Source organism: Pangasianodon hypophthalmus, chromosome 4, assembly GCF_027358585.1.
Source record: "Pangasianodon hypophthalmus isolate fPanHyp1 chromosome 4, fPanHyp1.pri, whole genome shotgun sequence".
Lineage (NCBI taxonomy): Eukaryota > Metazoa > Chordata > Actinopteri > Siluriformes > Pangasiidae > Pangasianodon > Pangasianodon hypophthalmus.
This window is the reverse complement of record NC_069713.1, coordinates 13,701,462-13,714,937: the sequence shown is the minus strand read 5'-3', so window position 1 is coordinate 13,714,937 and position 13,476 is coordinate 13,701,462. Positions and strand designations below refer to the sequence as shown.

The 13,476-nt window shown below is 39.1% G+C and overlaps 1 protein-coding gene across 2 annotated transcripts in view; it reads right to left on the bottom strand.

The window, feature by feature from the left end:
- The window catches only part of dnah2 (dynein, axonemal, heavy chain 2), a 134,649-nt gene that overhangs the window by 91,223 nt on the left and 29,950 nt on the right, over positions 1–13,476 (bottom strand). For both annotated transcript variants that reach the window (XM_026936299.3, XM_053233435.1), the window contains exons 12-20: positions 12,267–12,396; positions 10,782–10,964; positions 8,829–9,043; positions 8,484–8,630; positions 6,792–6,948; positions 3,177–3,416; positions 2,768–2,956; positions 1,052–1,199; positions 246–438 (exon numbers count right to left, since the gene is read on the bottom strand). In XM_026936299.3, coding sequence (XP_026792100.3) covers positions 246–438; positions 1,052–1,199; positions 2,768–2,956; positions 3,177–3,416; positions 6,792–6,948; positions 8,484–8,630; positions 8,829–9,043; positions 10,782–10,964; positions 12,267–12,396 — 1,602 coding nt within the window. The remainder of the gene's footprint in view (positions 1–245; positions 439–1,051; positions 1,200–2,767; positions 2,957–3,176; positions 3,417–6,791; positions 6,949–8,483; positions 8,631–8,828; positions 9,044–10,781; positions 10,965–12,266; positions 12,397–13,476) is intronic.

The following is a 13,476-nucleotide window of genomic DNA, read 5'->3' as shown; positions in this document are numbered from 1 at the left end:
CTTACATTTTGCATAGCAATGCTGCTGAATCTGGCAAACTAGGAAATATAATTGTGTACTGTCAGTGTAGAAGTGAAACCAGCATAATGTTTGTGAATTACATGTCCAAGGGGCTGGAGAATAAAAGAGGACCTTAAACAGAACGTTTTAGAATCTGCAAAATCTTCATTTATGCTAATAACACGGTAATAACAAGCCAGCAGCGATCAAAAAGGTGAGCGAGCATGAAAGAATGAGAGAGACACCTAGCGATGTCGGCATCGAAAGTTGGCACAGGAGGGTTAAGACGCTCGTATCGACGAATGAAAGGGTCTTTCTTGATCTCCCAGATCTCGCGATGCTTGTCCCAGGTCTTCAGGTAGGCCTGCAGGTGAGTAGCATTAGCCGTCATACCTGCAGCTATTGCAGATTGAATCTTACAGATCTCTTCATCCTGCTCTGTAGAGACAGAAAGAGAAAATAATCCACTGATCACCCCATGCTTCAAATGAATAAAAAGATCACAGCAAATGTGATTTTGCATTCCCATTCATCACACTTAACGTTTAGGGTGTTTTTACACTGGGCCCAAATACTAGAGTCTGCATGCTGGAAATAGACTAGCTCACACATACACATACTCAACTCAGTACAGTGCAAATGCAAGTGTGCAAGTGTGAAAACACCCTTACATAACATCATGCAAGGTTAAAAAGATCTCTTTACCCTGTGCTCTACATGATAGCAATTAGATACAGAGTCCATCCTAATAAGAGCCTTAATGCAGACCGCGTGGTAAAGTTTAGTGCACACAATTAAGAAGAAGAAAGACATAAAAGTGAGGTAGAAGCCAAGAAACAGAGGACTAATGGAGGTGAAAGGGGGACTGAGAAACAGAGGATAAAGGAAATGAAGGAATGCACAACTAGTCCATCTAGATGTTCAAGCCAGAAGCTGAGGTTTAAGAGGAGGGGACGGATGAAGAACAGGAGGGTCATTGCAAGCACTGAAAAAGAAAGGAATTAATGACTGAATATGATGTATGAAATGTAAAGAAACACAGAAGATGTACCAATTATGCTGTGGATAGGTTTTCTCTGGGAGCTCACGCGTGTGAAGAGGTCAGGCAGCCGCTTGAAGCCTGAGACAGTGTTGAAGAGCTGAGAGCTGATATTGTTTACTATCTGAGCCAGTTTATGCAGAGTTGGGGAAAAGTCCACCTGGAGGTGATACGTACATACACACACACACACATACATACACACACACACTTAAAGCACCATCTTAAGTGAGCCAGTGGCCTCGTCCTGCATGATTATTACTTCCCTCAGGCTCCGTGAGCAATTTGCCTCAGGCACTCCCATGTCAACTCTACCTAAAACAACTTAGTGACCCTAGAATAAATTCAGTAAAGCACAGTCCAAGTTCAACTTCCACTGTCTTGCACACTCTGCTTTTCCTACTTTCGCTGACTAAGGATTATTTCCACAATATTTTACACATACGTCTGACTACATATACTAATCTAATACTAATAGAGAGATACATAGAGTTTGACATTAGCACTCATGCGGTTGTACATTGTAGTTAGTGGTGATATTGGCAATGCTGCATGGAAGAGCAGCAGGCTTGTTTTTCATTGTGATTTATCAGGGCCAGTATGATCTGTTTATCTGCTTGATGATACATGACTTTGTGTATACCCTGTATGTAATATACGACCAGCACATCTGCATGTGTGAGACAATCAAACAATCTGCTATCACTTTTTTTAAAGCAGTTTTTTTTTTTTTTTCCTCAGGGCTTTACATGATGCCCCCAGGCACTGTTTAAAATAATAACATTATCTATGCATGTTAGTGTAGCTGAGAAATACGGCATGTAAAATGAGTAAGTGTTTACATCAGCTTGCAATCGTGGACGCACTGATATGCTAAAAAAAATGTGGGTGTGTATTTGTGTGTGAGTAAATGAATGAGTCAGCTGGTATATCCCACGTATCTGTGGCTGCAGGTTACAGCATCATAATAAGAGCATTGTTTCAAGATTTAATGAGAAATGGTTTGTCTCCATATACGTATGATTTTTATTTTTACCCTTCATGAAGCGATCCTGCACGTATATTTGCTCAGTTTATAAATGTAATTCAACCGTAACAAAATGAATGGTATTTTGAAGTCCATACGTTTAACACATAAATATAAAATGAGGAGTGGAAAAAGCATTTTGTTGACATATGTTGTTTTTGCATAAACAAATAACTTTAAAATAATTTTAAACATTTGTTACATTTAAATTTCTGAATACTACAATATACAAATGTAGACCTACACTGGTTTATACTTATTAATTACTATTTGTTACTGAATGTTATTTTCTTTTGTGACATGATTACACATATGCTTCACTTTGATATTTTTCACTTTATGACTGTTGAGACCAACATAAATTTTATGACTCACAAACAAATTTTGTGACACAGAATAAATAAATTATATTAAAAGAATTTTGTGGCTAAAAAGTAATCTTTTGACACAGATTGAACTTTGTGAATGGCATTAAATTTTCTTAACATAAAATTAATTTTGTGACATGAATTTTAACAAATTAGACTTCATGGAATAAATTTTGTAATGTATTCCAGGGCACAGAATGAATTCTGTGCACAAAGATGACCATGTTACACATGACACTATATTAATATAAGCAACTACTATTAAGTAAAATAAAACAAAATCCATTAAGTAAATAGGTGTATACATAGGTGTATATGTGAGTTTTTTTGTACCTGAGCAGTAGACCCAGGTGTGTCTTGTCTCAAAACCACCTGTACTCTGAATAGAGGGTTAGGGGAAGTCTTGCTGTCTCCATTGATTGCTTTAGAAAGTGCCTGTAAGGAGCACTTAACGTTCAGACGCAAAGCCTCCTCTACCATACGATCCGTCTTCTCAGTGTATGTCACCCAGTGTTGCTGCACCTGAAAACATACACATATACACCACACACATACTTACATCTTACCATCTGCTGGCTGACGCATGCACACGTACACACACGTACAAGCTGGAGGAGTCAAGCACCTGTTCTTAGTATGCACTAATACCCACCTGCAAATACATAAATTTGCAAAGTCACCCACGTACGAATACAACACGCAGAAAAAAATTGCCTGACTGAAATCACAAACCCACACGCACCTTTGGCCCATCGCTGCGAAAGGTCTCATAGATTCTGCTCATGATGTCGATGATATCTTGGTGTGCAGTTTTAAGTCGGCGCAGCTGGCTCTGCTGATGTTCCTGTTGGGCCTCCTCAAACTCCAGATCTTTGTACACCGTCTTCCCATCCACACGCACCAGCAACAGCTCACTCATCTCACAACAGCGGTGCGAGATGGCCAAGTGTGCAGCCTTATACTCATCTACTAGTAACTGTACCTGTAGACAGAACAGACAGAGAGACAGACAGAGAAGAAGAGAAGAAGAGAAGAGAATTCAGGAAGCAAACAGAGTGAGAAAGAGTAAAAGAAAATAAAATTCACATTGTAATTCACTCCAGGATTTTTCCTACAGGATTTATTTGCACTCTTTATCTAGTTTATTTAACTGAGCACATTACACAGGAAGCACATCATTTTCAACTTCTCATACACATGCCGCATGCCGAATCAAAGGAGACAGGCCTTATCCTTAAAGCATCTCTTTTCTAATACTACAGCTCCTCATGCAAGCTGTGGAGCAGTGGTGTTTCTGAAACACTGTCTAGGGGTTTCTGGGCTTTCCACCCATGAGCCGAGTCTTTCTCATACTGACACTAATCTCCTTCTCACTCCAGGCTCCCATATCCGGACGTCATAGCTTTCATAAGATAAAGAATGCAGCAACGACTGAGCTTTGAGGCTTTGATGATGAGAGATGGTATAATGTGTGCGTGTGTGTGTGTTTGTAATGCTAGTTTCTAAGCTTCTTCCTCTCCGTGCCATGCAGATGTTTGGACACAGTGCTCCTGTCCTGCTCCTGACACTGCACCCCAGCAATGACTGATATTGACTCTGACATGAACTTGATCTTCCCTCTAATTCTCACTAACACACAAACACACATAAAAAGCATTAATAGAGTGAGAGAGAAATGGAAAGAGAAAGAGAGAGAGAGAGAGAGAGAGAGAGAGAGAGAGAGGGAAAGAGAGAGCGAAATAGTGATGGCAGTGCACCAAGGCTGGCTGGCTCTCATTGTGGATGCTGAGGTTTTTCATGCTGAGCAGTGCCCGAGTGGCATTTATTACACAAGATGAGGCATTCATGTCTCTGCCTCTGTGTGTATTTACCACATCACTGCAGGCCACTGCCAGCTCTTAATACATCACAACTTAATATAGAGGCTGCATAATAAAGTGCCGGCCATAGCATGTATTTATCACCTGCTAACACACACTACCAGTCAAAAGTTTGAACACAACTGCTCATAGAAGGGCTTATTTATCTATCTATCTATCTATCTATCTATCTATCTATCATTAGTATTAGTATTATTAGTAGTAGTATCATTTATTTATTTACAATTTTCTGCTATTTTTGAATAATAATGAAGGCATTAACACTATAAAATAACACACACGAAATTATGCAGTGACCAAGAAAAGTGATAAACCTTTGGCCGAGCACTTGTTTGCTGCTTCTCCTACACTGTAAATGAAAACTACTTTTCATTTAGACACAGTAACACTTTACATTAAAGTTCTCTTAACCAAAATTTTTGTCATTTATTCATTCATTTATTCATTCATCCTCAGTAACCACTTTATCCTGGTCAGGGTTGTGGCACATCTGAAGCCTATCCTGGGAACACTGGGTGGGAAGACACCCTAGATGGGATGCCAGTCCATCACACAGCACCCTGCACACACTCATTCACTCCTACAAATTTGCAATTTAGCGTAGCCAATCCACCTACATGCATGTTTTTAGGAGGTGGGAGGAAACTAGTGAACCCTTTAGGAAGCCCACACGTACATGGAGAGAACATGTAAAACTCCCTGGAGCTGTGTAGCACCCAACATTAGTTACTGCATTAGCGAACATTAACAAACCATGATCCTTAGCTTTAATAAACTATAAGTATTGTTAACAAAGTAACAAAGTAAATTCGCACATGTATTAACTGACATTTGTTTAAATGATAAATAAATACACCAGCACTGACTGATTTTTATTACAAATAAGTCCACAAAAATGAGCAAAAAAAGCATGCTACTAATTGATGGTAACTTACTGAACTCTGGTCTCCAGATAGAAATAACAGAAACGGCTAATAAGCCTCAGTTCTGAGTTTTGCCAATTAAGTGCAACTGTTAATTAAGGTGTTTTGTGTTAATTTTACATATGGATGGTATGAAAATTGGTTAATGTAGGTAATTAGTTAGCTTATTTGGTTTATTATTATAAAAAGCGTTAGTTACTGTATTAATGCTCATTTTCGTGGCTTGTCCATGTTAAATAATGACAGTTAAGGGAACCTAAAAAAGTAAAAAAATAAAAATAAAAAACCCCTGCATTTTAAACAAAAACTAATAATTAGAAACATTTTGTAACATGGGAAATAACTTCATTATTTGCATTTGTCTTAGAAACAAATTTCAAATCTAAAACTTTATCCAAATGTCTCAAGACCATCAAAAATATATATACAATCCAAACCTTCGGCTGGATGTCTATTTCAAAATGAAATATATGATAGTGGCAATAGCACAGCAGACTATCGATGGAACAAACAGCATTTTAAGGCAAAAATATTTGAAAAGAGATAAAACATTAAAAAACAGATAGAAACTTTAGACTTATTAGAGTCAGCAGTACTAAACGATATTGCATTAGGTAGTCTATAATACTTCAGTTAAACCCTTTAATTTTGAGTAATGATGTTTTTTGGGATGCTTAACTTATATATATGCCACATTGTAAAACAAACAAACAAACAAACAAATTTCTGTTCATTTACTCCTAGCTCCTACACTCCTAGCAAAACTAAATCAAAATCGCAACATACACAAATTATTGACATTCTTGGGAAACCCCACCTCCAGCCCAGTCTGGAAAATAGCTTGGTTACACTGTCCTCCTCAACCTCGTCCCTTTCCCAGAAATGTGATCTCTTATTGCTCTAAACTAATTGTTGTGCATCGATAGGTTTGTCTGGCTGCTTTCCCGGTTCTCCCTAAACACGGATTTGTCAAAAGTATCTGATATTTTCAGACATCATTAAAGTTAAATGTTGTGTTACCATTTTGTATGGGTGCCTTAAGACTCTTTTGTCATGTACTAATTCATGTTGCTTTCCAAATCCTTGTTTCTGGAATGCTTAAGGCCTCTGAAGAGCTTCCTTTTGGAAAGGTCTACATTAAATAATTTATAGACTTGTTCCACTAGCACTTTCAGTACACCTCTTTTCTAAGGATCTATTCTATTTAGATCTCCTTATCCCTTACTACTTATTCACTTTAAGACTTATTGATTATAATCTTGCATTACAGCCCTTTGCATACAACTAAAAGGAGCGTTGTTCACGTTTATTGGGTTCCTGAAATAAAGATGACCACTAGACAATGACCACTAATTTCACTGTAGCCTACTGCGTGTTGCACTGAATGGCACTCAAACCACATCTCCAGGGACTAGTAACATCAAAACCATGACATCAATACTCAGTTCCTGACATCCTTATCTTTTGTATTTAAAGCATAAATGATCCGGCTGTCATTTGACGGCATGTGGTGGGCAGTTTTGTGTTGTCGTGAGTAGGTTAATGGATGCTGACCTTGCTGGCATGCAGTCTGCAGTCATTGATGAAGAAGCTGGGTGCTCCCTTAGAGGACCACAACAATTTGGACAGACCTGGCTGTATCTTCTTATCTAAGAACTGGATACGCTCCTGAAATAAGCCCAGTGCGTCAGGAGAAAGGGCTGCAATGATCCTGTTAAAATGTACAAATGTGTATGTGAGCATTTTCATCGAAATTGCATTGCTCATTTAAATTCATTGTTTGTTTGTCTTTACACATTATCAGCAGGGTAATTTTTGCTGCATTTTACAGATGTATATAAGACTATTTCATAAACACAATAACACTGGTAATAACATTAGTAATTTAATATTTAAAAACAATGATTGAATTTTTTAAGCGACTACAGTCCAGAGGGAAATACTTGTTGGAATTTGTTCGGTTTAAGTGTTTATTTTCAACTGGCATCTCTACAATGCAATAAATGTAGTGACAATATGGTGCTGATGATTCACTGGGTCTCTCTCAGAACTACAATGGGTACTTGAGTCTGAAGTGGTGGTTGTGAGTGTGTGTGAGTTTGTGTGGGTATTAAAAAGCTTATGTGAGCAATGTAGAATGTTATTATACACTACTGAGAGGGTCAGAAACATGGGTGTGAGTAGTTTTAGCACAGAGGAGATGTTCATTTCTTGTTAAAGCGAGTGCTTAAAGCTTATGAAACTTTCAGAGCTCACATACGCATGATAACCTTGAAGTAATAAGAACATCTGGATTAAGATGACAGGCACATAAACTGATTTTGTTTGATTATTGTGATTATGCAATACAGAAGTATTACATTATACTGTATTGTTTGTGAGCCTGAATGAAAGATTAATTTCATTTGAATCATTGAAATCCCCGCACTGGGGCACATAGTAACAATTTGGTGTGAGGTGTGCTGTTTGTCTTGTTCCTTGGAACAGAAGGACTGCAAGACCAACGCTGTTGATATGCACTGTACCAGTCATTTCAGCCTTTCCCTGGAGGTGTGATATAAGCACTTAATACCTTAATTCTCTGAGGCTGATATAGTCATGCTATAACCTCAATAAGCCTACTGATACCCAAACTGTAATTTTTACTTACAATATACTTGGTTCATACCGGAGCTGCCAAAGGAAATTTCAGGCTTTTCAAGGGCTTTTCAAGAAATACAAAAATAAGTTGCTTACCAAACAATGTGGATAAAACTTGCATTATAAGGGTATCGCTAAATATTTTGTCATTTAGGCATACAGAATAACAGAGGGAAGACTGTGTCAGCTGCTAGCGCTAGGTCTTTGTGGGGGCAAATATTGTTGGGGAATGGGTACAGTAAAATGTCATTATCTCCTTTCTAACAAATGATTGAACGTTTTTTAAAAAATTCAACAAATAATAGTTTAATGTTGAAATGTTACATATCACATTTCTTTTAAATACCAGATTTTCCAGTATACTTCAACTACTTCAAGAACATAAAGCACCTTAATTGAACCGTGAAACTGTGGAACGCAATCAGTATCTTGAAACAGGAAGTAGTTTGGGATATTAATTATACATCACTGTCCATTCACTAGATAACTGGGTAGGTGAAAGTGACAGTGGGAGCTCATGAGGATATGGGAGACACTTATGTATCATACAGTATGTCAGTGTGTTTATACAGTATGTATGTGAGATTAGTGCAGTGTTATGCAGACCTATTGTAGTCTTTAACCAGCAGTAGGACATTCTCCCTCAAGGTATGCAGGTCCTCTCTGCGCTGACGAATCTCAGATACAAAGTGTGGGACCTCAAACTTCAGCTGTTCCCAGTAATGAATCTCATTAAACATCTTCAGTAGGCTCCTACACAACCAACACAAAAGTGTTAACCTCAAGAAACAAACCAATATATTTGAGTGTTTAGGTGAAAGTGAGTATATGTGATTGTATATGTAAGTAAATATGAACCACAGCTGATAAGGTCTACAGCAATAACCAACTTATTAAGCCAATGCAACTGAGAGAGAAAAAATGTACGTCTGTACAAAGGGGGGCACATACTTGTTGAAGTTGACATCCAGCATGCCTGTTTTCTCCTTGCAGCGGATCATAAGAGGCTGGTCAAGTCCCTTGAGATTGTGGTGATCCAGACTCTGGCTCCACTCACTAAACAGCCTCCTGATCCGTTCATCCATTGTGTGCGCCAGCTGCCTATAAGCCTCATGCACTTCCTGCCCAGTATCATTCTGTGGCATGAAACAGGCATGCTGCAGGACCTGAAGTCATACATAATCACACTAATATGACCAGACACAAACACCAAGTATAAACACCAAGTAAAAAAAAACACATGCTCATTTCTCAACGCACACACTCAGAAATGGTGAATTCAGTGGGTGAAGTTGTCCACATAAGGAATCATGCATGCATGGTTCTTACAAACAGCTAACAACTGCACAGGAAGCTCAGTGAGACAAACATTCACAAGGTTTAATTCACAAAATCTAAAACATACCATCATACGGCTAAAAACTGCTCAAGCCTCAGAAATTCCCCGAGCTCAACACAACTCATATGGCAAACATTAAGCTTTGGATCTTGCCTTCTGTTTGCTTCTAAAAAATATATTTTTAAATCATTTTTACTGTGCAAGGAAACACAAGCTAATCATATCTGTGTGCAATTAAGGCTCTCTGCTGGCCTTAATTGTGTTCTTAATGAAGGCAGAAAACTGAATTTAAACACAGCAAAGAGTCACCATGCTCAGCAAATTGATGGTGCAGCAAAATATATATAGAGAGAGTGAAAAGCAGAAATGTATGGAGTGAAATGTGGAAGGAGGAGAGAAATGTAGGGAGAGATATATAGATAAAGAGAGAAATGGGAAGAGAGAGTAAGCAAAAGGGGTCGGGGGGGGGGGGGGGGGGGGGGGGTAGTTCCACATGGTGAGTGGAGCACACAAGAGAAGCAGCTTGGTTTAATAGTGTTAAGGCCTGTGAGGAAGGAAGGTGTCTGGCTGAGCTCCAGCGGTCTTGGACCTGGCTGATCCCAGCAGCCCACACCTCACAGGAATTTGAAATGCAGTTAAGCTGCACTGTGACACCAACCAGTCTCAGATCAGTGGAGGGGATAGTCAGTAATCGAATTCATTTGTAGCTAAAGCCCTACAGAGCTCACCTACATGGGCTGATCAAGTCTGCGTACATGCTGGGTACAACCTAGCTAATAAGATCCTGTAGTCACCTTAATGCCTATAGTGAGGGTTTATACAGTATGAGGGTTCATCCACTCTCTGGTCCTCTGATGCACAGCTTCAAAAGACTAACTTTTATGACTGGAATAAATGGGCATACAGTATTTCTTTACATGTCCTACATGTTTATGACTGATAAATCTGCTTCTATTCCTCTGTTTAGATCATTCACAGTGAGGTGCTTACAATCCTGTGTACACCTGGGCTGCCAGAATTTTCTTTTTGTTTTATTTTCATTCGTTTTTCTCCCTGCATGTTTCTGCTTTTTTAAACTTTGAAGTAAATTTATGTGAGCTCTGACAACATAGCTCTGACAAACCTGAACTAAAGCAACAGATTTTCCTGGCCTCTTCTGAACTTGATCTGTTTTTGCTGGGTGTGAATTGAATGGAGCACCTGGCTGCTTTTATTTTGCATTTTGCTCTCAGATTTGGGAGTGAAATGATAGGCGTAGGAGTACAGCAGAAGGACTGGTGCGGGGCAGCATTGGAACGTGCCTAACTCTTGACCTGTGCTAGCTCTGCACTAGCTCTGCTAAGTGGATGTGTGGAGGCAATGGCCATCAAAAACACTGACCGACAATACCATACAAATTTGTCTTTTACCTTTTCCTGTTTGTATTTGTAGTTTTGCTTTTCCTTTTCCTTTTGTATTGATTTTTAGAGTAACCTCATTATGTTATTACACTTTGTGGTACCTGATCAACCATGTGATTATAAAATGTTCGACACCCACTGACTCTGACACCTGCTCACACACACCTCCATTTGTCTGTCTATACGGTGGCGCATGGCTCGGACCCAGTGAGCCTGGCCAGCATACTGAGGCATATGTGCAGGAGTGCAGACTTCCTTTTGGCCCAGCTTCGTTTTCACTAGATCCAGCTCCTTAGTGAACAGACTGTACACCTCCTTTGCCTGTCTGTCTAAAGTCCACCTAATGGCCTAAGAAAAAGAAAGCAAGAGAGAGAGAACAAAAGCACAGGAGGGAAAAAAGATAATGGTTGAAGAATATAAAAAAAACAAGAAAATGGAGTACAAGTTAAACCATGGTAATTACCGTAGGCTGAGGTAAATTGATCTTAATCACATATGCTGCTGATAACAAAGAAGGGAGCACTTCAGCAGAGAGCATGCGTGCATGGGGCACTAACACCTGCTCTGAATGCCCTGCAAATGAATGAGTTCGAGGGAATAAAAGCCGAGCTGAGGGAGTGCTGAAGAAAGACAATAAGAGTTGCTGTGTGGTCTTGTAGTGAAAAGGGAACTGGTCAGTGCACAACATGTCAAAAGCTCATGAATCAAAGCTTCTATTGTATTCCAGGAAAAATGGTGTAAGGAATAAGTTTTTAACTTTTCAAAAACCAGGGTGTTTGCAGAAGTGATTTTAAGGTACAGTCAAAATTCAGTTTTGAAGGACATCAACATTAATGAATCACTAACATAAAATTAAACAGACATATGCACTCAAGACATCTTAATGAATCCTGCTTCCAGTTTGGTATTTTCAGTTAACCTCAGAGGTCATGCTCCTTTTTTTTTAATTGTTGACAATTTGTCAGTTTGTTTCTTCAATTGTAAGGCTAGCAGCTGACTGTATTGTTCAGGGATGATCGGGTTGTGACCTGTAGATAAATGCAACCCTGCAAACCCTCACCTCTGTCTCCTGTCTGCAATATTCACAGAACGTCACGTTTTATTTCCTCATACCGCAGCCACTGTTTTACTCTTGTATTGTTGGCATGTAACACTGGTTTATTGCCACTTCTGTTTTACTGTTTCTTGGAGGGATTGAAGTGAAAAAATGTTAATGACTAAAACTAGGTGGGAAGAAGGTTATTATAGTAAATTACATAGTATAATAACATGCACTATACTATATTACAAATCTGTTCAATTCATGTCTTTTTCTGTGTAATCATTCTGTTCATCCTCATTTGAAGTGGAATTTGGAATAACTCAACATTGTTAAAAGCTTCTACTGTCACACGTGGCCAGCAGCAGCAGCACATGTGATTTCTGGATTGACCTGGACAAAGCAAAAATTGTTGTGTGAACTGTTACCTGTATGACAGAGGTTGTTTTTTTTTAATTTATGAAGTTATGTACTAGTTTATGAGATTTAATCAGGTGTCACTCCAAGTACAACCTGCACAGTAAAGTTCTCTTATGTAAAAGTGAAATGTGTATGATTATGAAGACAGGTGGGTGAGTATGTGTGAAACAGAAAAAGCCAGAAAGTAAGACCTCTCGTGCAGAAAAGTGATGGAAGAGGTCGAGCAGTTGAACTCCATGTTCCACTGTTTTAACCGTCATAAAAGCTGTGTTGATCAAGTTCTGCATCATCAACTCAAGTTCCTTCACTGCTGAGCGAAATCTTTAAACAGACACACACACACACACACACACACACACACAGAGCATACAGTACATTATGGGATGAAAAACAAACAGTCAGAAGCAGACCGAGGTGAGCAATTTGTGCTATTCATTCAAAGAGAGAAACAAAACAAATTAACAAATATACAATATAGCACATTAAAAAGAAAATGAGGCAGGCAGAAACTCACATATATGTACCATAAATACACTCCTATTTCAAAGCAGTAATCAAAGACCAGAAACAAACACACATCCCTCCACATATACACAATAATGACGCAGATTGGTATTGTTTTAGTTGCTCTCAATATGCTGCTGCACTGTGTAACACCTGCCCCAGGCAAGAGCACAGCTGTTTGTCTTGGCAACAACATCCCAACCCTACAACCTCCCTTGACCCCAATCCATCATCTTGTCCATCAGCACAAACACACGTCTAACGCTTTCCTAAGGTTCGACGGGGCCTGGGGTTAACTAGGCGGCCTGCAGTCTCTGGAGGCCAACGGCAGACCCAGGTCCTCACACACACAGTCTGATGCACTAAGTATATATGCACCCTACTCACACACCCTGTCCATTTTTCATGATGGTATTCAGATAAGGAGTCGAGTTATGAATTACAATAAGGGCACTTTTCCCAACAACGCACCCACAATGCACAACCAGCCAGCCAGACACTAAATATCCACATCCACCCTTACATGCATACACACACAAGCATGGTAATCATTTATACATTTAGACTAGGCCTACACTATAAAGAGACAGATGTGTGCATATATTGAATTCATCCCATGCTTGCAAAAGGCTTATATTGATCTACACTATATGGCCAAAAGTATGTGGACACCTGAACATTGAACATCCCTTTCCAAAACCACGGGCATTAATATTGAGTTGTTCCGCCTTTGCTGTTATAATAACCTCTACTCTTCTTGGAAGGTTTTCCACTAGATTTTGGAACCTGGCTATGGGGATTTGTGCTTCACATTCAGCCACAGAATCGCAAGAGGTTGGGCACTGATATTGAAGAAAGAAGAGAAGAAATCCTTTACTTGTCACATATACAGTACAT